Source organism: Oryzias latipes, chromosome 12, assembly GCF_053564925.1.
Source record: "Oryzias latipes strain Hd-rR chromosome 12, Olatipes_Hd-rR_3.1".
Classification (NCBI taxonomy): domain Eukaryota; kingdom Metazoa; phylum Chordata; class Actinopteri; order Beloniformes; family Adrianichthyidae; genus Oryzias; species Oryzias latipes.
In genome coordinates, this window is record NC_136248.1 from 5,746,663 (window position 1) to 5,771,792 (window position 25,130).

The 25,130-nt window shown below is 39.8% G+C and overlaps 1 protein-coding gene across 7 annotated transcripts in view; it reads right to left on the bottom strand.

Moving 5' to 3' along the window:
• tjp2a (tight junction protein 2a (zona occludens 2)) overlaps positions 1-25,130 on the bottom strand; it is a 47,769-nt gene that overhangs the window by 21,361 nt on the left and 1,278 nt on the right. For 2 of the 7 annotated variants that reach the window (XM_023961027.2, XM_023961026.2), the window contains exons 1-2: positions 10,776-11,260; positions 8,409-8,538 (exon numbers count right to left, since the gene is read on the bottom strand). The exons of 1 other annotated variant lie outside the window; for it this stretch is intronic. In XM_023961027.2, coding sequence (XP_023816795.1) covers positions 8,409-8,538; positions 10,776-10,882 — 237 coding nt within the window. In that variant the 5' untranslated portion in view covers positions 10,883-11,260. Of the gene's footprint in view, positions 1-3,320; positions 3,826-8,408; positions 8,539-10,775; positions 11,261-25,130 lie in introns of those variants that run through there. 4 more of the 7 variants (XM_078955705.1, XM_023961030.2, XM_078955703.1 and 1 more) reach the window with 3 other exon arrangements.

Consider the following 25,130-nt stretch of genomic DNA (forward strand, 5'->3'; position numbering starts at 1 on the left):
TGTTGTTCAAATTTGCAGAGTTACTTGTTACATTTACTTTTTAGTTACTTTAGTTACTTAAATTAAATAATCGAAAAATTAAATAAAATTAAATTACTGAGATCATTCAGCTTTTGACTAGAAATACTTACTGCTCACAGTGTTGTAAAGAAAAGCAAAATGAAGTACTTTGACATTATACTGCATTTGAGTCTGAGATTCAGGTATTTGGAGTTGCCTTTGATTCTTTGACATTCAGCTTAAAGCTTAGTGCACAGTTTCATCTTCCATGCATTCATTAAATATCTTGCTGTCCATACTACTAATTCCACCCATTACTCCATCTTGGGGAGGTTTGAGAACACATCTTTGTGCGTTCGTTGTCTCCTTGTCCAACTTCCCAAGCTATTTTCGCGCCATTAAGTTGCTCCGACGGATGCGTGGTGCTTGTTTTGGTCAGCGAACCATCTCTCACGCATCTCTGTTGTGGAGATGCGTGAGAGATGGTTCGCTAACCAAAACAATCATGGCCGACGTCAAACCTTTAAAGTGATGAAGACGAGATAAATCTACACGTTTTCGCAAAATATACTTCATTGAAAAAAGGTGAAAATATATTAACCGTTAGATATTTTAGTGGCACCAGCGGACAAGTGAAAAATAAAGTCTTGTGGTCGTACTGCTCGAGAAACAGGACCGGGCCAGCGGGTAAATGGCTATGTCGAGCCCTGGATTCCATTCAGATCAGGATTTGTGCATGATGATCCGATTCACTGACCTAAGATCAATTCAGGACATCTTTAGGCCAAACTTCAACCAGTGTGAGGGAACATTGTAATTGTTACATCCCTACTAGAAAAGGATCCTTTTCCTATTCATTTATTCAGAAATCTACCATGAACAAAACTAAATGAGCTCATAATTTAATGGTGACTTCTACACAGAGTTAAACGATCATATACAAAGCACATACCTGAATGCTTTTTTTCATCATAAATCAGTTCAAACGGTATATTTTATGAAACAGTTGGATATTTTAGTGCAGGGCTCATCCGTACATGTGTAAACCAAACTAACTGAAATGAAATCAGAGCAAACCAAGTAGTCCCTACTGCATCTTCTGAAACTATAATAACTTAAAAATATTTGAGTACTTTCAAAAATGAACAGTCCATAATTAGGTATGCATTATGGTTGTGCTTGAGCAGCTTATATGCGGTACACGACGTTTGAAAATAAGTCTGAACTTATGGTTTGACTGGTCAACTACGAAGTGGCACTGCCGGTCAAAGCCTTATGGCTGCAGCCGTCAGGAGGGAGACGGACCGACTGTAACCGTTTGTGTTGGATAACATCTGACCGGTGGTTCGTTTGGCTCAATGTGCCTTTTAGACCAAAAATACATTCCTTTTTCGAATTCAAAGTTTCATTTTTCTTTTACCAAAGCATATAAATGTGCCTCATATTCAATAAAAAAATAAAAGACAGAAAAGAATTATATCACGTAGTGTTTTTGGTGATTTCTTTTATAACTACAAAAGCAAAGCCCTACAAACAGGCTGGACGCCAACAGCATCTGCTCGTGAAAACTGCAAGATGGCGTGCAATTAATAGGTTGAAAATCTGCCATGTCAAAGACACGGTCCGTGTCCGTTCACTCTCTCAAAGTGAACCGGCGTGTTCAAGTAATGCAAGTTGTAGATGCATCCATATCTCCTCACTTCAGGGTTACAACAAAATTAGCTTGAAAAAGCAACAAAATAAAATAAAATACCATTTACAAAAACAAAAAACAAGAAAATATCCAAAGTAGACAAAAAAATTATACCAGAGCTACAAAAAACTTCTCAAAAATGATTAAATAGTATCAAAACACAAAATCATGATTTTTTTTTTAATTTTTAAAATCAGGGGGAAAAAATAAAAAATGAAAAACAACTAGGAAATAGAAAAAATATATATAAATCAAATTTTAAAAAAATATTATATATTTATAGCTATTTTTAATTAGCAATTTCTTGAAAATGTTTTTATCTTTCTAATCTTTGCACATCTGACTTCTCTCAAAATGAACCCATGAAGTTTTGGGGCTGTCTGCTTTGTGCAACTTAAAGGCCGCGATAAGTTTTTAAACTTTTGTTTTTTTTATTGCAAAGTACAGGTGGACTGACTTATGTGTTTCTGATTTTCAATCTTAAGTCTGTTCAGTTTTTGAAAAAGGAAACTCACCACAGATAAGACCAAAGACTACAAACATGGATGCATGCTGGAATCACACAGCAGAGTCCTCCTCTGAGGCGAGGAAGCACAGATGCGTGTCGAAACATTGCAAACCGTCTCTTTAATTCATCACGTCACCCACATCACAATAGATCAAAGCCAACATGTAGGGCTGCAACCTTCAGACCCTCAGAGCCGCTTTGAACTACATTCAGCAAAAGAGGAATGATCAAATCTATAATAGACTTTATATTTCAATGAGATATCGACGTGCTACATCTGTAAAGACCTTTCATGTTGCACACACGCTTGATGAACATCAAAAGAGGCTTTCAGTGCTTTTCCAGTAAGCCATGTTTCCAGGCCGGTCAGGTTAACTCAACAGGCTAAGCAAACAGCACCAATGAGGGGTCATATTCACCCAAAACAAACACTTTATGAAGCACAGCAAGCAGAGTCTGACAACATTTCATAGTTTAAACATTGCATAGATGTTTCTGCGCTTTCCAGGATGCAATAACAACGTTAAATTAATCAGGTGATTGTTTTTAAAGCCATCAGATTCATCTCGAGCCTGTAAGGTCACTTTAGGCTGGTGACCTCAGATATGCGCGCGCACAGCAGTTCAAAAATCTACCGTGTTGTCCGAGCGCCCCCTGCTGGTAAAATGCCGCACCAACATATGGGCTGGAAAAAACATGGACAGATGAGATAAGTGGACCGAGACGGGAAGCTGGGACTTCGGACCGCTCCTCGGTCCGTCCGAACCTTCACCTGAATTGACACACGGCACCAGCTGAGCGCTGCTAGAGCAGATTCATGTCAAAACCTCACAATAAAGGGGGCAAAAACTTTACTTAAATTACGTTGAAACTCTATTAACGACATATATGATCGATGATGTCAGATTTGAATCGGCTGGCATTAAAAGTTTGTTTCTTGGAGCCGTTTTTGTCTTTTTAACGGGTTTCCTCGCGAACCGCGCGGACGGGGCAGGCAGCAGGTGCGGCGGGGATGCAACAGGCGGATTCCCTGGAAAAGTTGTTCGCTCCGGAGCGGCCGTCCGGTCTGAAGGACGGCGCTTTTACCGCCCGTTTGAGCTCAAATAACGACGTACTCACGGTAAAATACTGAGTGGCGTATCTGCTCAGAGAGAGCAGGCCCCCTCCGTTCACGGGCATCACGCACTTTGAACCGTCCCGGACTGGCACCGAAGATCCACACCCTTTTGGCCCCGGCCCTCCGTCCGGGGAAGAGGACGAGAAAACGAGGAGAGCTGAAGTTTTTTAAGGATTTAGCTTGACTTCAGGGAGCCGCGTCGCTGAGGGACAAACATTAAATATCCGGACACAAATTAGCGCCGCTACTCCTACAATGCTCCTAGCTCGGTCCAGATTGTACCAAATCTGTAGGCTGGAGGGGGAGACACAGTTAAGGTTGCTCCACCTGATTAAAATAAAAACTTCCCCGGTGACGGATTTAAACCTAAGCACATTTATTCCAGTAAATGAAGAATCAGAATATCATTAGTAACAACATTAAACCCGCTTCCGGTCGCAAGGTTATTTCCATTGAATATCGATGAAATGGATTCGTCCAAAATTGACTTTTTGGGAAGATCGCTGGGAGGCTCCGAGACAAAAACAGGAATGACAGAAAAAAAAAAAAGCATCCAAGCTGCTGAGTGTTTGAACCTGTCAAACACAACGTTTTTAAATGACAGAGACTTTATGATTAAGTTAAAAATAATAATAAATAAACAAAGAGGACTTATAAGATAGGACAAAAGCTTTTAAAACTTTTCCAACCAATCAGCAATGGCTTGTAAAGTATCCAAAAGTGAACTCAAGAGCAGCGTAACTTAAAGTAATATTCAAGTAAAATTAAAAAAATAAAACATACACGCACACATACATAGTGTGTGTGTGTGTGTGTATGTATATATATATATATATATATATATATATATATATATATATATATATATATATATATATATATATATATATATATATATATATATATATATATATATATATATATATATATATATATATATATATATATCATTCATTCATTCATTCATTCATTCAAATACTGGGGGGAAAAAGTACCTCAGTACAGCACAACTGGTTTACTGTTGCTTTTTACTCACCAAACTTGTGAAAATCAGCATAAAGTGCTGAAATTCTTGTATTATTAAACATCAAACTAAATTTCTTATTTAATTGAATAAAACTAACAACCTTCCTTTCAGACTTTCACAGTTTCTGATTTTGTGGAGTAAAACACAAATGTAAAATGTTTTTTTTCTTCTTCATATTTCATGTTTTTTTCACCCTTAGCATTTTGGCCAATATCTTCCACAAATGATACAATTTTAGATTGAAAAAAGATAAAAAATAAATCATACATACTACCACGTCTCTGGTGTTACCAAGATATAACTTTTTTGTGATGATGTGGTCTCCTCCCACCATGCATCACTGCTTTACAGAAAGATTTTATCGCCTGTCACGCCAAATTCCCAAAATTTGAGCTGACGCTGTCATCATGCAATCCCACAGATAACAATGTGCATCTCAACAAAAATTGATAAATTACTTAAACGCAGTAGAGGAATAGTTGGTTTTCATAATAAATTCAGTCAGGAAAAAGTCTTGTGAGAGTAAATAAATAAATATTTAAGAATACAACTTTGACAAAAAGCAAAAGTAAGTAAATGTAAGTGGTTACTGCCTGCCTTTGAAAGTTATTTTACCTTTAAAAACATTAAAACAGACACTGGAGACAAAACAGGGATTTGTTGCCCCACTTCCAGAGAATATGGTCAATATGATAAACCTATTTGTCACTTCTCAATTCCGTACTGGGGACATTTATAACGACAGCTTTCAGAAACAGAACTTGTGATGCAAAACTAGGAACCGTTGGTGCAAAAAAAAAAAAAGCTGAACCAGACAGTCAAGGCGTCATCCAATGCAAATCAGTCGGAGGGCAGATGAACACAAAAGGCCAAGAGTCTGTGTGGAGTTTCAGCTGAAAGGTCAGGACAACCACAGTACAGAAACCTGCTGTTGGCATCTAAACCAGAACTAATGAAGTTTCTAGTACATCTTTAAAGACCAAAGCCTGTTAAAAAAAATAAAAAAAAAGTAAATTCCTAATCAGTTGAAAAATGCCAGACAGGCCTTAAAATAGGCCATTCCTATGCAAAACTGCATGGCTGACCTGGATAATTAGTCTTTAAAACAATGACGCTTCCTGGATGATCCACAGTGATAAAGCCTCATCCTGGATGCAGTGTGGCTCCCTGCAGCAGAGCGTTGCACAAAGGCAGGCCTGGGAAACACTTTTGTTTAATGTTGATGCATTAACATCAGCAGTTAAAGAAAGCTGTGGTTGTCTAATTAAAGACATGGAACATTTTTTCTATGAAGCTGCATATTTAAGCTTGTCGTCATGGCAGAAACATGTGGCCTGAATTTCAGCAGTGGAGTCAGCAGACGGATGTGTGGTGTCTGGGAGTGAAGGCTGAACAGAGTCCAGTCATCACTCTAGCCCTTGGTATCTACAGTAATCCTGCATCATCATTTATTTTGATCATTTATTCAAAACCAGAGTTTGTCAATGTCGTTTGCCTTTAGAAAAAAACATTTCATCCCATCAACAATCAAGCCAAAAGAAGGCCAACAGCAGATAAATGAAGGGTTTTGGGGTTTTATTTTGCTTTACTGAATATGCCTGATTCCAATGCCCTCCAGAATGAATTTCACACAAAACGTTTTTTAATTCTTTAAAAGAATCTTCCTTTGATTCATGACTGAGCTGAATTTGAATGTCAGGAACATCGTTGTCGAGTGCTGTTCGGACACCAGAGTGGTCTTCTTACCTATGCATTAAAAACAACAACTCCATGACAGGACGATTCCGTTTGATAATGAAGTTCTTCAGTTGACCTGGACAGAAGTGTCTACTGCATGTAAAAGAGCTTCCAAACAGTGAAACACACAGCAGCACCTTGGCTGTAGTCACGCTTGGAATTTCTTGCTTTCGTTCTCTGTTCTGAGGGTGGGGGTCTGTCTGATTCAGCCAGCCGACCTGCTGCCTTCTTCACAGTTCTGCACTTAGCATCTGCAAACATGTTTTAGAAGCCTTTCTGGCTGTCTGGCAAATAAGAGCGCAATATTACAGAGTAACTTTTCCCACTTAGGTTAGTGGCAGACATATGACCAGGGGCCTCATTTATAAACGTTGCGTACGCACAAAAGAAGGCACTCACTACGCAATAGTTGAGATTTATAAAAAGCAAACTTGACAGGAAAATGTGCGGTCCTTCACACAAGCTCTGACCCAGGCGTACGCACAAAAACGGGTGAAATGAGAAACGGCGACACAGCCGCCGGCAGATGGAAGAAACACGTGAAAGGGAAAATGACAATACTGCCTCTCATAAATAACATGAAGACTTCACAAAGCAAGTCTTACAATTAACAGCCTACACGAACACCCGTTTGATCGATCAGCAGTGAAACAAATAAAAAAAAATCAAACAAAAATTACAACAGAAATTCAAATGAACACTTATTTGCAGAAAGAAAAATGAAATATATTCTGCAATATTGGCATGTTGTGCAATTCATCCTCATAAATAATATAGTTAACAGAACGAAATAATGTACAAAACTGATATTCCCGTCAGTGTGTCCGTCTGGCGGAGCAGATATAGGTGCGGGTGGACTAATTGTCCACTGGGGAAAGTTGTTTTCAGAGCAAAACATTTCTTCATAAGCTATGGAATTATGGTATTCATGCATATGCCTTTAGTTTGTTTTATTTTTGATAAAACCATGTATGGCGTATGTCTCAACCATTCAGAAAGCAACAAGAAATTACATTTGCGCTGAACAATTTCCCATTTCCACGTCGATTATTACCGACATCTGTAGCTTGTCAGATGTAATTAAATGGATGGAAATAAAATGCTCCATCACAATGCGTAATGACGCACAATGGCTGATCTTACGCTCTTAGAAGATGTGGCAAATGGAATAATTCGGAGTGAACGCATCTTTAGACAGCAAGAAGACTTGATGGCAAACGAGGACGACTGGCTTATGAGCCGGTTCCGACTTCCTCGAGCCGTCCTGATGGACCTCTGCGGGCTTTTGGGCAGAGGAGCACTCGGAGGAACCACGCGTGTCACCCGGTGCATCTGGCGCTCCGGTGCTCGGTGCCCCCCCCCCCTCCTCCCGATGGAGCACTAGAAGTTTTTTCGCCTCGACTTTGATGTCCGACCATTTCTTTTTTATTTCGGCCACGCTCCAAGGTTGTGAGGCTACAGCATTTACGGCGTCTGCCACCGTTTGCCACTCACGTGCCTTTTTGGCATTAGTAATGCCCACACTGTACATTCCAAACAACATTTTTCTCCTCTTTTCCACCTCGCCAACGATAACTTCTACTTCACATTGAGTGAAGTTACGTTTTTTTCATTTCCTCTCTGTGTTTGCCATGGTTTCGCAATCAATGAATATTCATTTGTGGGCGTTTCACAGACTATTTATGGGCAACTATGGGCGTGTCATGAAGCCGCAAAAGCTGCGCTGCATTTAGAATTGGTTGTGATTTATTAAGGGAAAGATGCGTAGGATGTGCGTGCGCACGGTTTTATAAATCCGAATATTTCTGTGCGTACGCACGTCCTATGTTTCATCCGTACGCCATTTCTGACGCAAATCCTACACAAAGTTTTATAAATGAGGCCCCAGGAGACACTCTTTAATTTTCTTAAATCCACAGTGAGTCTTAGAAATGCGAGGTATGTATGGATTTTGCTTGTGTATACCGACTTCAAACCGATTTTCTGTGGAACACAGCGGTTAAACAAAAATCTGTCAGATTATTTAAACAGGACTTTGGTGAAGCTGCACCGCTTGGTAGATGGAACAATCAGATGCCTAAATGAAAGTCTGTTAAAGGAGTGCTTAAGGACAGGGCAGGATTGAAAATGGAGGCTTTGAGGGCTTGTGATGTATTAATTTCGCTCTTTAAAGGATGGGTCTTGAGAAGTCCACAGATCAGTTCACTACATATGAGGATTCAGAAGGTGTCAGCATTCAAAGACCGTTTTTGGATAGTAACACTTATTGAAGGAACTCTGCACCTCCGAAGGGATCTCATCAACATCCAACACCGGAGGGACCTACCATTGTGATTGCAGAGAAGCTCCGTGAAGACAGGCGGCGCAGATACAAGTACTGGGCTTCTCTGGACCAGCAGAATCTGCGGCTGGACTTGAGCAGATCGGTGCTGGTGGGGTCAGAACAAGCCTGGTCCCTGTGCAGAGGAAACACGGGGACATTTAGACGTTTACCAACAAAAGACAGACAGACAGAAAGGTTTGCAGTGTGCTCTGAGTTTTAACTAGTAAAATATTTAAAGGGAACATTTCAGCGAGCTTCCTGTCAGAGTGTCTCCTCCTCAGCTCTCAGTCGGTTGGAGTTGAAGCGCGTGGGCTTTTAGCAGACGGAGAGCTGCTATTTTTAGAGCCAAATGAATTAGACTTTAAGCTCGCTGGAATTGTGCAATTCCTCCACTTCAAGTCTGCATCTGTTTTCTAATAATCTTTCAGTTTGCAAGTAATGCTGGATGAGAGATTAAGCACTTTCTACAGATTAAACAGCAGTTAGTGAATCTTGAAGTAGATTATTTTGGAAAACTTGGATGAAAGCAAGTGCGCATTTTATAGGATGAAAGGTCTGAGAAGAAGCAAAGGAACTGCCTGTTCTGATCTGGCCTGGTTAAGACATCTGCTGGATTCATGCAAAAGGACCAAACTCACAGATTATAATCCCGCACTTCAAGAGCAACACGCTGTTCCTAATCATTAACATATGGCAAAGATTTTCGCTGCCAGCCTGACGCAGCTTATATTTCATCCTCACGTCAACAGGAAGCAGCAGAAATGTGCGGTGCCGGTCTAAAGGGTGCAGAACCTGGATCTTTCTTTGCACCCAGACCTTTAAGCTTTCTATCTAGCATGTATAAAAAAATAAAAATAACAAAAAAAAGAGAGGAAGACTAGGAACCATCAAGATGCAGTTTCCATGGCGACATACACACCTCTGGGTAACAGGTTTACCCGGCAGGAATATTTCTGTGCACTGAAATTTTTCCCAACAACACACCATGATTTCAGTCTTCCCAACCCGTTAAATGACCTCCCCTCCAGTTGTGCAGTTCAGTTCAAGCAATGTTTTTAGCTAGAACTCAAGTGACATGTTGATGATATTGATGTCATCCATGTATTGTCAGGATTTTTGTTGTTTTGTATTTTTGTTGTCATAGTTGAATCAGGCTTAACCCTTGTGCCATCTTGTGGGGTCCAGATGACCCCACAAGACAGTGTGCTTAACCTTTTTTCTTGGATTACATGAAATCCTCTCCACCTTCATCCACCTTTGTCATTGTAGAGGTATCAGGTCAGTGTAAGGGTGGGGTCATCTGGACCCAACGAGATGGCACAACGGTCAAATCAGCTTCTGCCCATCTCCATCAAACATGTTTATCGTTCTCTCAAATACGGTAGATACTCTTGTGACTGACTGAAGTTATCAGCAAGTGTTTAAATGTATCTATTTTTTTCATCTTTGAAATAAACAAATGAAAAGAAAAAAAAAAAAACAGTATGAAGATTAATCGGTCCACATCTGAAGAGGTTGGACAGAAGTTTACATGGACATAGACTGAAAAGGGAGTTTTTGGGAAAGCATGTCAGCTGATTAAAGCGGTCATAAAGTAATCCAAAAACAGCATAACCTAAACTGATGCTCGCATGCCACTGCCTTTTTCAAAGGAGAAAGAGGCGGTGTTATCCAGACATCTTTCCAATGAGCCCAAATGCAGAAGCCGTTTCCCGTTTGCAGCCTCTCTTTAAAAGCTAGAAACTCTTTTTCTTTCTTTGATGGAAGTGAAAAGCTATCCGTGAAGCATCTTTGTGACAGAGATAAAAGGAGCTGCTCGCATCCTCCAACTTCACTGAGTCATTCAAAAAGAAACTAGACCATCTTTGATGAAAGAAGGTGATAGCAGCATCTCCCACCCTTTGAAAAAAGCTGGTTAAGCATGATGTGTGCATAAAATGAAACTAATGTTGGATGTTTTTTTAATAACATAACAGTTGGAGAAACCGTAAAAACCCAGAAACCATCAATGAAACTACCAAAACAGCCATAACAAAACTGTTCATGAGATCCTACTATTTTCAGAAAAGCAAAATTAATTTTTCACTCCATTATCCTTTATTTCCATTTTTTAACTGAAACACATCCTTTGGTCAGTTTGGAGAAACATGAGCTGCTTTGCACAGAAATGTTCTCTTATGATACAAAATAAAATAAAATAAAAAAAAAAAAAAACAAAGTTTAACAAAGAATTATAGTTCCGTCCCTGTGCAATATATGTAATGCAATATTGCTTCCATCCTGTTTTAATGCCATTAGATTTCATCTGCAGAAGTGAGCATCCCCCGCTTTCCTTCACAAAGTCTGGAAACGCAAAAAAAAAACACTCACCCTGAAGGTCTCCACAGTTTCCTGCCGGGTGGCAGGAGCTCGCGTTTGTTCAGGGGTACGATCCCCATGGCCGCTTGCATGATGGTGATAAACTTCTTGAACTTCATCTTTTACCTCTCCGTCAACAGCATCACTGCGAGTTCATGGCTGCTGCCGACCCTCCATCGATGCTAACAGAGCGCAGAAGCAAAGCACCTCTGCTCGCCTCCATCTGAATCATCGGGACTTCAGAGACGCTCTCGCGCCTCGGTGCATCTGCTTCTCCATGACAACCAGCCACACACTCCGTGTGCAGATGGGAGCCGTCCCCGCGGCTAGGCTACTACAGACTTGCGCCTAAGCACGACTCCGACAGATGTCCTTTTGGCTTTCCGAGTGATGAAGGATAAAAGGAAAACAAACAGCCACGTTGTAACCAGGAGGCGGGCTGGTGGAGAGGGGACGAACGACAGCACGTCACGCTTACATAACTGTGGAGCATCTCTGGGCATTACACTAATGAAAACACAGTTTCTGCCACCGCTGATGCTGCAGCTGCTGGGATAATTGTGGTACTAAGCCCTGACAGATCATGCACGCTCCCCACCCCCATCGCCTTTAATCCCCCCCTCCATCAAGGCTTAGTCTTCCCGCCACTTACACCACCCGTCTAACTTCACCCGAGCATCCACAGCTGACCACCATGAAAGGCGGATAAGGACCCCGACTGCACAAAATACTCCAAGACCGTCAAAAGATTTAAAACCACATCAAATTTCAGCTTTATGTAATTCCTGAATGATTCATGGAAGAATGGGAAACATCCGGCTGTGGGTTGAATTGGATGAAACAATATTAATCCTCTATGGATAAATTATACTTTTGTAATCCAGAAAAAAAACAAAGACAGGAAGTTTACTGTTGGAAAGTTTGAAATGCAGCAGCAGAATCTCACCACAGAGACCTGAATGCACCAATGAATGGATAGTCGGATCCAAACCAAGCAGATCCTCTGTTAGTTCTTCTATTCACGACGAGGAACAGGGAGAGTTCAACTTCCCCCTTCTGACGCTTCACTTTTATCCCAACATGTCAACTTTGGTCCCGTCTGGGACAGCGCTCAGAAATGCAACCTGATTTGCTTTCAAGCTACGTTCAGGAACTTCCAATGAAAAAGTCTACATAACCGGATGTAAATGCACGTTTCGGGCTCCCACACTGATGTGTAGCTACACAGGTTTTTACAACTCTTTTTGGGCTGTGTAAGAAAAAGCCTGTAGCAAGATTCGTGAGATTCTGATTGCTTCTGCATTTCACACTAAGCCCTTTCCATCTGAAGGAGGCTAGCAAACAATAGATAAAGAAAAAGCAGAAGAAGCCCCTCCCTGTTTGTCCAGTGTGAATACCACGGGCTACAGCATGTTCAACAACCCAAGTTTGGCATGTTTTAGAACGCATTTTTTAGAACGCATGTCAAATTCACGGTGTGTACGTTACCTTCCACATTTAGGGCAATTCATTCAGGCGAGTCGCATTGTGTAGAAAAGGGATATGCCACAATTTTTGCGTTAAAGCGGACCTGCAGATCTGAATTGTGGGGAAAGTGCATCGTTGCATGCCTATTGCATACCATTAGTTGGAAGTTTAAAAAAATCCCTGCTACGTTTGAGAAGAATTTAGTATTTATTATTTTATTGCAGTACACAAGGCTTAGTATGAGCCAACTGAAAGGTCTTTCTTCATAGTTACTTGCTTATTAGCAAATTAAAACAATTTTCCCCCCAGAATTTTTTGTTTTTCGTCATTCTTTTGCATCAGTCGTGCAGCGTGGAGCTTCAACAATGAACGCGCAGAGATGCAGTCAAGAAGAAAATACCTAAGCATCTTCACAGAAACTTAAGTTTTGGTTTACACTCACTTTTAACAAACCGTCACAAATCAGACTTACTCCTCTAAGCGATTTTTTAAGCTTCATGCCTGCAGCTTTATGTTTTGACCGTGATGTCTTCAGATGCAGATTTGACAACGTTTTGTAGAAGTCCTCTCTATTTCATAAAATATCAAAATACCCCCCCCCCCCCACACACACACACACACATCCCTGAAAAAAAGAGAAGGGGTGCAGTGTCCAAGGCAGGCCAGATTAAGTCCATCTTGATGCCAGAAGCCACCATGTCCTAAAAGCTTTCAAGCAAATAGTGATCATCTTTGTGCCCTCTGGATGAATGCCAGACGGCACAACTCCGGACAGGATTTGCATCCAGGCAGCTTGGATGTCTGGATTACGGTTCATGATGCTTGTGGCATGAAAGGCTGCAGCAGATTTCACTGAGCAGCAAAGACCCCTGGGAGGAAGGGAAAGTGCCAGGAGCATGGTGAGGTGGGGTGAGCAAAAATAACAAGCCTCTATTTTTAAAAGGCACTGACTAAGAGCACAAAGACGTCATGCAGACTGAAAGCACCACAAACACAGAGAGAATGGAGGTCCACTAAGATGTTACCCAATCAGGACAAATGAGCAAACAAAGAAACCTAGTTTCAATGAGGGCTGTAGCGGCTCCACACAGATCCTCTTATGCAGAACCTCTTCAGAACCTGGGATTGTCATTTTAATGCTCTTTATCTTGATATCAAATGATCCACTAATGACTGGACATTTTTCCAAGAAATCCCTGCTGAATAAACTGTAAAGATGTGATTTGGAGTCATTGATGAGTCACAACTCGCGTTGCAGTTTCATCTGCTTTTCGCCAACCTTTAGTCATTTTCGGCTCCACCACAGCACTTGTCCGACAGTAATACTGCTCACCAAAACTGCTCTTAGGTGTTTTTCCACAGCTGTTGCTACAACAACCACATTGACAAATATAAATTGCTAAGAAAAAGAAAAGACTAAGTAAAATTTATAGAGTAATATTTCTTTCATAGGTATGTTGAAGTTGTAAAATGATGTCAACATGTATAAATAACTTTTGTATCTGCGGATTATTTTCAGATTGGTGTGTAATGATTAATCAACTTATTCGATGAATATATTTATATTCCTTCAATCCAACCAAATCAAACTAGTTGTTCATTGAATCACTTATACCATTTTAAAATTGTTTCAAAAAGAAACAAATGATATTGATATTGGAAAAAACCATTTGGATAGAGGCACAGTAGGTTTATTTTACTATAACTAAAAAACTACCAAGTGCATCACAGCGGACAACACGTGTGAGGACAGCACCAGTCCAATGTGTGGAAACACTTCGAATTTAATAATAATAATAATTGATACTTTATTTATCCCGCAATGGGGAAATTCTTCTCCGCATTTGACCCATCCCCTGGGGGAGCGATGACCAATGGCGGAAAAAAAAACTGCCTCTAATAAATCACAACTATGCAATTAAACACAAAACAACTTGCACGGTAAGTAATTTTAAAAAACGGATGTGAACAATACTTTGATTTAAAGCAGTTACCTTCACATTTCTGTCTGTGTATATCTCATTACAAAGCATGGAATACACAGAGGATGTTTAGAGCCGCCACCAGTGTGTGAATGTGTGTGTGTGACCGGGTGAATGGGTCTGTGACTGTAAAGCGCTTTGTCCTTGTAGGAAGAAAGGCGCTAAATAAGTATACGCCATTTACCATTTACCAGATTGGATTTATTAATTTTAAAAATCTCTACAAAAGCATCGGTAATTACATTTCCATGTCTGGCTTTATGAGATCCTTCACTCTCCTGCTGCAAAAACATCTTTCTGCCACTACTTCAGTGTCTCTGTGACCCATACTAGTTCAAGAGGGAAAAATAAAACCAAGAATCAAACTACAGAATCGTTTTAGAATTGTCTTGATGAAAAGAAGAAAAATATAACATTTAGGAGGCCCAAGCTGGCTTTTGTTGGACATGTGACTCTTAATTTGAAAAAAGTGTTTCCACTGGGTTAACTTAGTATTGCAAATTCAATTTGCACAATTTCATAGTCAATGGAAACGCAGCGTTCAAGAGGTAGAGGTGGGGAAAGAGGTGGGGACTAGGGCTCCACGATATGAGGAAAACATGTGATATGCGATACCAATGATCAATATTGCGATGACGATATAACTTGTAATGCATGAAAAAAATAGTAAAACAACCAAAAACATAATTTCCATTTAACTGCAACAGTTTAATTCAAATAGGAGTCAACATAACTTAAATTACACTACCAATGACCCTTGTCTACATAGGCGAACATCTAACATAAAAGGGCTCCATCCGATTGGTCAAATGCATAAAGGGATTTATTTGATTCGCTAAATACTTCAAGCTGCCATAAGATTGTTTTAGCACATTTAAGGTAACCACTTATTGTAATTTTCGCTGACTTCTGTGATATGCGTATTGCACAGCTTGATATCGCGATTACGATAAATTTGCGATTTATTGTGCAGGCCTAGTGGGGACTCACGATAAGCTCAAACTTTGGTGGCAGTCATTGTCTTAGATACCATGACTCAGAGCGACTCATACCCATCACTGTCCACTGGTTTCAACATGGCGGCGTCCCTATCAGGAAGCAATGGTGAGGGATTTGACCTCATTTCGCGCGAGCCGGACCTCAATTCGTCCATTATTTTTACAGTCTAGGATCGGATTGTTCAAAATGAATCAATATCAACTATGAATCATATCGTCAACCACCAATTATGATATGAATCAAATTGCAACAAATTGCTACTAAAATGATAACAACTCAGGTCTTCGTATGAGCGGATTGACATGCACAAATGTTTTTCCAATGGAAGATCTACAGACCAACTTGAGTGGCAGTCTTAGACTTTAGCCACTAATGTTCCATGGGAACTGTTGGACCTATCAGCCTCATTCTCCTTTTCACAGCCAATGAGAATGCAGGTAAGACTGGGGTGAACTGAACAATGACAACAACAAAAAAACACTAAATTATACAGACTACAGACAACAGCGATAGTAAGAAAGAGTTGGAGATGCACTTAATGGACAGGCTGATGTACTTTTTAGGTATGAAAAGAAAAAAATCAGTGTTGGATGAAAGGAATATAAAAAAATTTGGTATATAGGGAACATGATAGAAGTTTATTAGTGATGCAGGCAAACACTGAATGTTATGAGTGTCAAGGTTGACAGTAGCAAACAACGCCATCCACTGCAGTGGTATGTGTACTTTGTGTCCAGCCATGAACTTTAAAGTGCAGCAAGGGATGCGTTTGGGCCTGTTTCGGTTTTTAACCCTGTTCAGGACAAACGACAGATAAGATTATAATTTCATTTCTTTGAACATTTAATGAATATAAACAGAACCCCTCCATTCTCCATGGTATAAGAATGTATTTCATTTTTTGGTCTTTTTTAATGCTTTTACATAAGCATTTCGTTTGTCAGAGTCTTGTCACTTTGCCACATGCCATAGTAAAATTGTAGTGCTGCCTTACTAAGGCCATTATGCAATATCTAAATGCGAGGCATGTGCGAGCCAGATGGAGGGACACATGCCAAACAAATCTGTGATGGGAGTGCAGGGAGAAAGCGACTAACGGAATCAGTCTGCACATAGTCCCTACAGGATCTGGGACCTGGATCATCAGCAGACATGGAGATCCTTGCAGGGATAACGCTGCTGAGTACACAAAGCACAATCAGAACAAAGACTAAAAAGACTGCCATTTTATCTTCAAGTATTCACTTTTCTTTCCTCTTTTTCTGCAAATGTATTGTTCGTTTTTCTCCAAAACAATATGCATAAAAACAGTAAGTAGTTGTGAAGAAATAAAAGGGAATGCTGGGGCAGTGGATGTAAGTATTAAGTGGCTTCTTTTCCTGCATGAGTAAACATAAAATAAAATCTGGATGTTCACCTGTTGAGTCAAAGTCCAACCTTTATCTGCGATTGATGAGACTCTCACAAACTGATTATTTATACAGCAAGATTTCTGATGACATTCTAATGACATGAAAAGCAGGTAATAGGCAGGGAATAGATAATGCATTCATCTGCATGAAAGGGGATGGGGTTAAAACAAATTGTGATGAGAGTTGGAGGTTGTTCCAACCTGCTCTCTGTTCCCATCATTGCCTATACCGAAAGTTGGTAAAGTGTTCGGGGAGGGGACCCTAAAAAAAAAAAAAAAAAAAACCATGGAAGTGGGCTACTTGATAGGGGAACTTCCCTACTGGTTGCTGTATGGTTCTTCTGTGTCCCTTTTCGCACTTAAACATTACTGCTAACAAACAGTTTCCCGCAAAGTGTTTAAATTTGAATTATACCATGAAAATTTGGGCCCATTGGACCTCTGACGCCTACAATGTTGGGGGTGTGTTTGTGGGGGAGAATTCAAGGCTCAGGCTATCAACTGATGTACGCCTTATTCGGGGCGTAAAATTTAATTAAATTAACCAAAAAAAAGATAAATAAGAGTGGCTAACTAAAGATGCTAGAAGAAAATGCGGATCACTATGCTAATAATGTGGATTGACAATGTCTGTTAGTCATTGACAAAACAATAGGCCGCTAATGATGGTAGAAAGACCTGAGAGTATTAAAAGAACACCATTCAGAGATAATTAAGCCAAGAATAATTAACATGCATACATCATTGACTAAGCCGATTTTAATTACTACACTAGACTTAATCATAAGAGCAGAAAACATCACATCCCTCAGAAGATCAGAATAGCTGAGTAATGGACTGACTGTAGCAGTGCTTTAGGTAGACTACTTGACTCGTCTAAGCCATTGACCATCCATGTAGATGGGTTCCTTGCAATACTGCGATTCATCTTTCACTTTTTTTGAGAGCTATATTGCTTTTTTTTTTTTTTTTTTTTACAATGCATTGTGTTCTGCGTCCAGATTAGCTGCAGACAAGTGTCAATCAAGTACTTCATGCCAGTGAATGACTGGATGTGGTATCACCCCCTCACATTCCCCAAGAAACTGCTTCAACTATCAACAGTGATTCCTTTCCACAACCTGCTGCCCCCCCCCCCCCCCCCAGCCCATTAAGACTATTATTACAGACAGGTCTTCTATGAGGGGGCGTGCAGGGAGAAAAGCAAACATTAACTGGCTTCGTCCACTGAAGGAAGCACCAAAGCTTGAGGGAGCAGCTTCCACAACCCCCCCCCCCCCCCCCCCCCCCCCCCTTAACATGGCACTTTCTAACGTTCGATCTTTGTCTAACAAAACTTTTATTATAAATTATTTTAGCATTGATTATAATATTGATGGACTCTTTTTAACTGAAACATGGCTGAGCACGGATGCATTTATTGTTCTCACAGAGGCTTCTCCACCCAATTTTAGTTTTGCTTTTTCAACCAGGGAGGGCAAATAGGGTGGGGGTACTGCATCTATAATGTCCAACTCCTTTGCAGCAAAGCAAATTTCATTAGATGAGTACCCCAGCTTTGAACATCACGCCTTTGTTTTTAACAGCCCTCCAATTTTACGCATCACAGTATACAGACCACCCAAACCAAGCTCTGTTTTTATTGAGGAGTTTTCTGAGTTTTTGGCATCTGTCCACACTTCCTTTAATATAATTTTAATAACAGGTGATTTTAACCTGCATATAGACAGGAAGTCGGACTATTGCAACTACCCCTGGCTGCAGCCTGCAGAACTGCACAACATAGTGGAATGCTGAAACGCTGAGGAATGTGAACACGCTGTGAAATGTTAACCCGCCCATGCTGAGCCCGTCTTCTTTGGTTTTACAAGTTTCCATGTGCAATATTGCCACCTACCGGTTTTTAAGGAGTTTTTCCTTACCGTGAAGGGGGGAATATCAGTTTAGTTAGTCTGTTTTGTTAAAGTTTAGTATTATCCTAATCCATTCTTTGTATTCATGATCCCTTTTTCATTGTATGTTTACCTTGCAATTACCGGTATGAAGCCCATTGAGACGTCTGTAGTTCGAATTTGCACTAAATAAAAACAAATATTTAATTGAATTAGAGAATTTATACAGTGATTGCTGTCTTCTTATGCCTTTTACAAGTTTCCATGTGCATGTATTAGGGAGTTAATAAATTTTGTCTGGCCTCACGGACTCAAAATAATAACTCATTGGATGAACTCAATTTAATTGTGGGCAGGATTTCTATCCAATAAATATGAGTAACCCCACCTCAAAGAAAATTCTTCCATGTAACGAAATATAATTGAGTTAGTCGAACTCAATTTTATCAAGAAAGGCAAGATAAAAAACCATGCAACAATAGTCTGAAGCCAGCCTCGAACTCAGAACCTCTGGATGTTCTGTATACCCGCCAACTAATCCACTGAGCTTACACTTTTGTGCCATCATAAAGCCGCCGGTATAAACAAATAGATTCATTATTTACATAAATGAGGCTCGTCGTGTATCGTCTTATAAGCTGAGTTGAAACGATTTCATGCCACAGTTCGATTTTACCTGGAAAAAACGACAGAAAGTTTTCACTTTTGAAAAGTCGAAGGATTTGAAGGACCAAAAGTCATACCAGGCATTAGACGAAGGAGTTGAACATTTTAATAGTTGAATGGTTAAAATAGGTGAAAAATTGTAGCCGTAAGACGGCAAAAAGAATAAATAAAGAGAAACAGGAAAACAGCATTCAACAGCATGCCCCTTACTTGAACTCAATTATTTTGGATTACTGGAGTTATCGGGGAAACTATTAATACATTTTGTGTTAGGTCAATTAAATGTAGATACATTCTTTTAAAATAAATATTTCTAAATAAAACAAACAGAATTTTATTGTGTTACATGAAAGAGGGGCTTGAATCATTTTTTTGAATGTACATAAAAATAAACATTGCACCATTCAAATTCCCCCCCCCCCCTCTGTTCTCTTTCTTCCTCATACAATTACCAATGACACAAAATGTGCTCCACTGATTCTTCCCCTTTCCTGCAATCACAACTGCACTGACGAAGGTGAATCAAATGCACGGGCTCAATGTGGGCGGGGTTAACATTCCACAGCGTGTTCACATTCCTCAGCGTTCCAGCATTCCACTATGTTGAGCAGTTCTGCAGGCTGCAGCCAGGGCTTACTCGACTATTGCACTACTCAGTTCTTGGACTTGCTTGCTTCTCTTGATTTGAAACAACACGTCATGCAGCCGACTCCCAACACTCTTGACCTCGTCATCAGTCAAGGTTTACCTACAAGTGTGTCTACTGTTGTGGACCTGGCTGTATCTGACCATTACTGTGTGCTTTTTAACATCACTAGTTTTACAGAACAAGAGACCTCTGTGAGAACGGTGAAGAAACGCTACTTGACTCAAGAAGTGGTCAAAAAATGTATTACATCTGTTGGCTCCAACTCTCCACCTGTCTTATCAGCCCCCTGTGATCTACTTGTTGAAAGTTTTAACAGTAAATTAAAATTCAGTCTTGGCTCAGTTGCTCCACTAAAATCTAAAAAGATAAGAATCAAACCCACACCCCCTTCGGAGAACTGAGGAAATTAAACAATTGAAGAGACGTTGTAGATCTGCCGAAAGACTTTGGAGAAAACACAAACTTGAAATAAATTATCAGTTATACCAAAACCAACTAAAACTATATAATCAAACAGTAAAATAGACCAGAAATTCCTACTTTGCGAACATCATTTCTGTAAATAACAAATAACCCCAGAGTCCTCTTTACCTCAATTGAATATTTAATCAACTCTAATGTGAATAAAAACACAATGCCAGCCTCCGCCTCATTGTGTGAGGACTTTGAAGACCACTTCAGGAGCAAGATCCATTCTGTCAGATCTAACATTGTAAATGGACAGAAAAGCCTTTTTATTGGAAATGATGACTTGATTTTACATGAGGAAGCATCGGACAGTTTTGGCCTGGTCGAAGCTGCAACACTTGGTCGAGTTTTTTTCCAAGTTAATCCAACAACCAGTTCTTTAGACCCCATCCCTACATCACTTTTTAAAATGATTTTACAGGTTGTTTGAGAGTGAGATTTTAAAAACCATGCACTCCTCTCTACAGACAGGTATTTTTCCTGCTACCTTTAAGATTGCAGTGGTGAAACCACTACTCAAGAAAACGAATTTAGCCCCCTCAGTTTTTAATAACAAGAGGCCTGTGTCCAACTTGCCATTTTTAAGTAAGGTTTTAGAAAAACTTGTTTTTATTCAGCTAAACGAGTTTCTCTTACAAAACAATTTTTTTTTAGATAAACCAGTCTGGCTTTAGAACGAACCACAGCACAGAGACAGCCTTGTTGAAAATTGCTGATGATGTTAGATGTGCCTTGGATTCAGGTCAGCTCTCAGTACTAGTTCTGTTAGCTCTAAGTGCAGCTTTTGATACTGTTGATCACCTGATCCTTGTAAACAGACTTAAAAGTCTTGGCCTTTCAGGGACTGTTCTCAAGTGGTTCGAATCGTATCTCATGGAGAGAAACTTTATGGTAAGCATGGACACATATTTTTCTGGGGTCCATGGGGTTCCATCCTCGGCCCCTTGCTTTTTAACATTTACATGCTTCCTCCGGGAAATGTCATCAGAAGCCACAACGTCAGTTTTCATAGCTATGCTGATGATACCCAGTTGTACATAGCTATGTCTCCTGATGACACAAGACCAATAGAAGCAATTTTTAACTGTATCTTAGATGTGAAATTATGGATGGCAAATAATTTTCTGCAGCTCAACCAGGAAAAAGCCGAAATTTTAGTTATTGGTCCCGAAGCTAAGAGAGAGAGTTTCTGAAGTTGAAAGAACTTTCATTAAGCCATTCAGAAACAGTCAGAAACCTGGGCGTTATTTTCGACTAAAAGCCAAAGTTTATCCCACATATAAAACAGGTGGTTAAACTGTTTTTTATCATCTCAGAAATCTAGCTGGGGTCCGCCCACTACTCTCTCTTGCTAATATGGAAATGCTAATGCATGCTTTCATCAGGAGTAAAGTTGATTATTGTAACGCCCTGCTTGCTGGTCTTCCAAAAACCAACATTAAGAACCTTCAGCTTCTCCAAAATTCTGCTGCTCGAGTTCTCACCAGGACCAGGAGGTGGGTTCACAACACCCCAATTTTAAAATCCCTGCATTGGCTCCACATATGCTTCAGGATTGATTTTAAGATACTTTTAACAGTTTCTAAATGTTTTAACGGTCTTGGACCTTCTTATTTATCCAATCTTTTAGTAAAGTATGAGCCCTCGCAGACCCTGAGGTCCTCTGGCACTGGTTGGTTAACCATTCCGACTGTAAAAACCAAAACCTATGGAGAAGCATCTTTTCAACACTATGGACCCTGTTTATGGAAAAGTCTGCCAGAGGACCTGAGAGCCGCAGAGAGCATTAAAAGAAAAGACTAAAGACCCATCTTTTTAACCTGGCTTTTAGCTAATTTTTTACTACTTTTATTTATTTATTTGTTTGTTTTATGTATTTATTTGTATTTATCCATTTTATCTTTTTTTATGAACTTACACTAGATTTTAATGTGTTATTTTAATTTTAATTTACCTTATTTCAGTGTTTTATTGTTTATTGCTTTTATCAATAAGTTAATTTTTTCAATCTCTTTCATTTTTTATTTATTTTCCAGTGCTTCCCCAGCTGGAACCTCTCCCTCTGGGTCGGCTGCTGTTCAGCCACTAGGGCTCTGGATGGGGACCTGAATCACTGCTTAGCTGTGGTGGAGCGGTCCCCGCCTGTGATGCTGCATTTGGCTGGTTATGCGGCTGTTCACAGAGAGGGAGGTTCCAATTATTAGCGTTTCCAACATCTTGTTTTCGTCCTCAGCCTATTTCTTCTTACTCATTGTCTTTCCCCATCAGTAGGGGGGTGGGAGATGTGAAAGAACTGGGGGGTTGTGTAGGTACGGGGAGGGGGGGGCCCTATTTTTATTTTTCTGTACTTCTTTTTGTGCTTGTTTATTTTAATTTTCGTGCTTGTTTTTATATTATTTTGTTTAAATGTAAAGCACTTTGTGTTAAACTTTTATATGAAAAGTGCTTTATAAATAAAGTTTGTTTGATTGATTGATGTCCGTTGCACAGAATGTGTTCAGTTTGCAAAATCGACATAACTCCTCCATCGCTAGCAAATCTTTGTTTTCATTCTTTAATAGTGGACTTATATGAAGGTATGATCTCAAAGTTTAAACAAGAGAGAGAAGTGTAAAAATGTTAATGTAGGCCTATGTCGGAGAATAGTCTTTAAAGTGTGTAGTGGGGAGTTTTATGGCCCTAATATATCTGTATTAGTCAATAAATTTGACTACTTTGCTGATTTCACCTATTGTAGGTAATTTTTAGGGCATAACTGCCAATATAAACGGCTGTGGTGTAGCGGTAGGGCAGATGACCCCTGATCGGAAGATTGCTAGTTCGATTCCCACCTTGCCCGCCCATGTGTCGAAGCGTCCTTTGGGAAGACACTGAACCCCACCTTGCCTCTGTTGGAAGGTTGGTGCCGCCACTAGTGTGTGAATGGGTTTGTGACTGTAAAGTGCTTTGGGGAAGGAAGAAAGCACTATAGAAGAATACGCCATTTACCATAAAAGAGAGACTGTTGTAATACAAAATGAAGATAATGTAATGTTTTACTGACTGGAGGTAGTCTGGCTGCATAAGAGTAAAGTTAAAACAACAACATATTAAACATCGCTTGATTTTCATGGCAAAGGTCTTACTTTCTGTCCTCTACTCTTCAATAAAATAAAACTGACTTTTTTCAGTAGTGAAAATGTATGACAATTTATCAACATTTGTCAGTTTAACAGACAGATCATTGTACATTTATTCATTGTCTGCATACAGACTTATTTCATAATAGGTGCATTCAGTTTTATTTCTCTCTATTCCCCAACACTGTCTTATAGTGACAGCCATTAACTTTAAATATATCAAGCAGCGAAGGGGAGTTATAAAAATCCAGTTTGGTTGCTCTAAGAAAAATCTGTTAGGAGCGTGTTTAATATGTCCTTTTAATATCTTAATTCAATTCTTAGAATCTTTTGAAATAAGTGGAAATGCCTCTGAAACAGCAAAGAACAGTCAGGACAAGCACTGACCTGCACACACAGACTATGGCCGCAGCCCATAAAATCCCCCACCCGTCTACCTACAGCTGTGCCTACGGCGCTTCAATGATCACTCAGACAGAAAGTTGGAATCAACAGAGTGTCAGCAGCATCTTTTCATGGTTTCAGGCACTGTAAGAACGGCATCGCGCAGGAGCAAGCAGCAGCTCCTCCACAGCTAAAAACAAAACAAAAGAGGGAGACCTCAATGATGGGACTCCAGAAGGAAACAGGGCAGGGATTAGGGCTGTAACTAAATACTGTTTTGGTTGGTGGATAATCTATTGATTATTTTTCAATTAGTCAGGATTATTTTTGAAAAGAATTGAGCTTTCATTCAATCTCACTGTTTTGAACAATTCAGCAAGGAGAAGCTGTGGTTTTTCCAATCAATCCTGTTGCCGGCGACACCTAAATAAAACATGCTCTTTGACATACCACGACTCTTTGGCCGTTCACGCATTCGACATCTATCGGCTGATTCTGACGTGGAGAAAAGCGGCTTCGGCCGCGCAAAGCAGCTTTTCTCCGTGACAAAAATCTGATGATTTACGTTGATTGCCTTAACACTTCACTACTGTTAAGTGTTGCATAACCGCACAAGCTTGCTTTTCTCAAGTTCAGAACCTGCTGGAATGACATTACCGGGTAATTGCATAAACAATTGAAGAGTTGGAAGAATGTCAACACTGGAGCTAAAACTGGAGTGTTAAAGGGTTAACACCTCAAATGTTATGAGGAGTATAGGAAATGTGTTTGCTTTACAGGGTTTTTCTTTTTAAAAGGGGTTTTCAAAGAATTCTGTTCTTCTGAAGTTTCTCAGTTCCAACAGTCTTACAGGTAGAACAGGACAAAAACAGTGGAAAACATCTGAATTTTTAAAACAAAAGAGTTAAAACCCATGAGAAAATACAACAATGCCTCTTCTACCCAGACCACTGGAATATACCAGATGAAATGGCTTTCTTAATCAGAATGTTTTTCTTTTATAAAATAAGAATATGTACACACTAGTTCAAATCATTGTCCTTTTTTCTCATTTTTGTCTTATGTATTGCCTCAGCATTAAATAATTATAAAAAAAATAAAACGAAGTTCATTGAAAGCTTAGTTGATTTTTGAATATGTACTTTTCAAAAAGCCATTGATCTAATGTGCTTTGGTCCTTCATACCATAACTGGGCTGAGCTGTAAAGGCCACACTGGATCAGAACAAACTGACGCTACTCAGAAAAGCCTAAATCAATGTAATTACAACCTAACTAACATGTTTAGATGCTAATCCAAACTCCAGTTTTTAGGATACCAATACCCAATA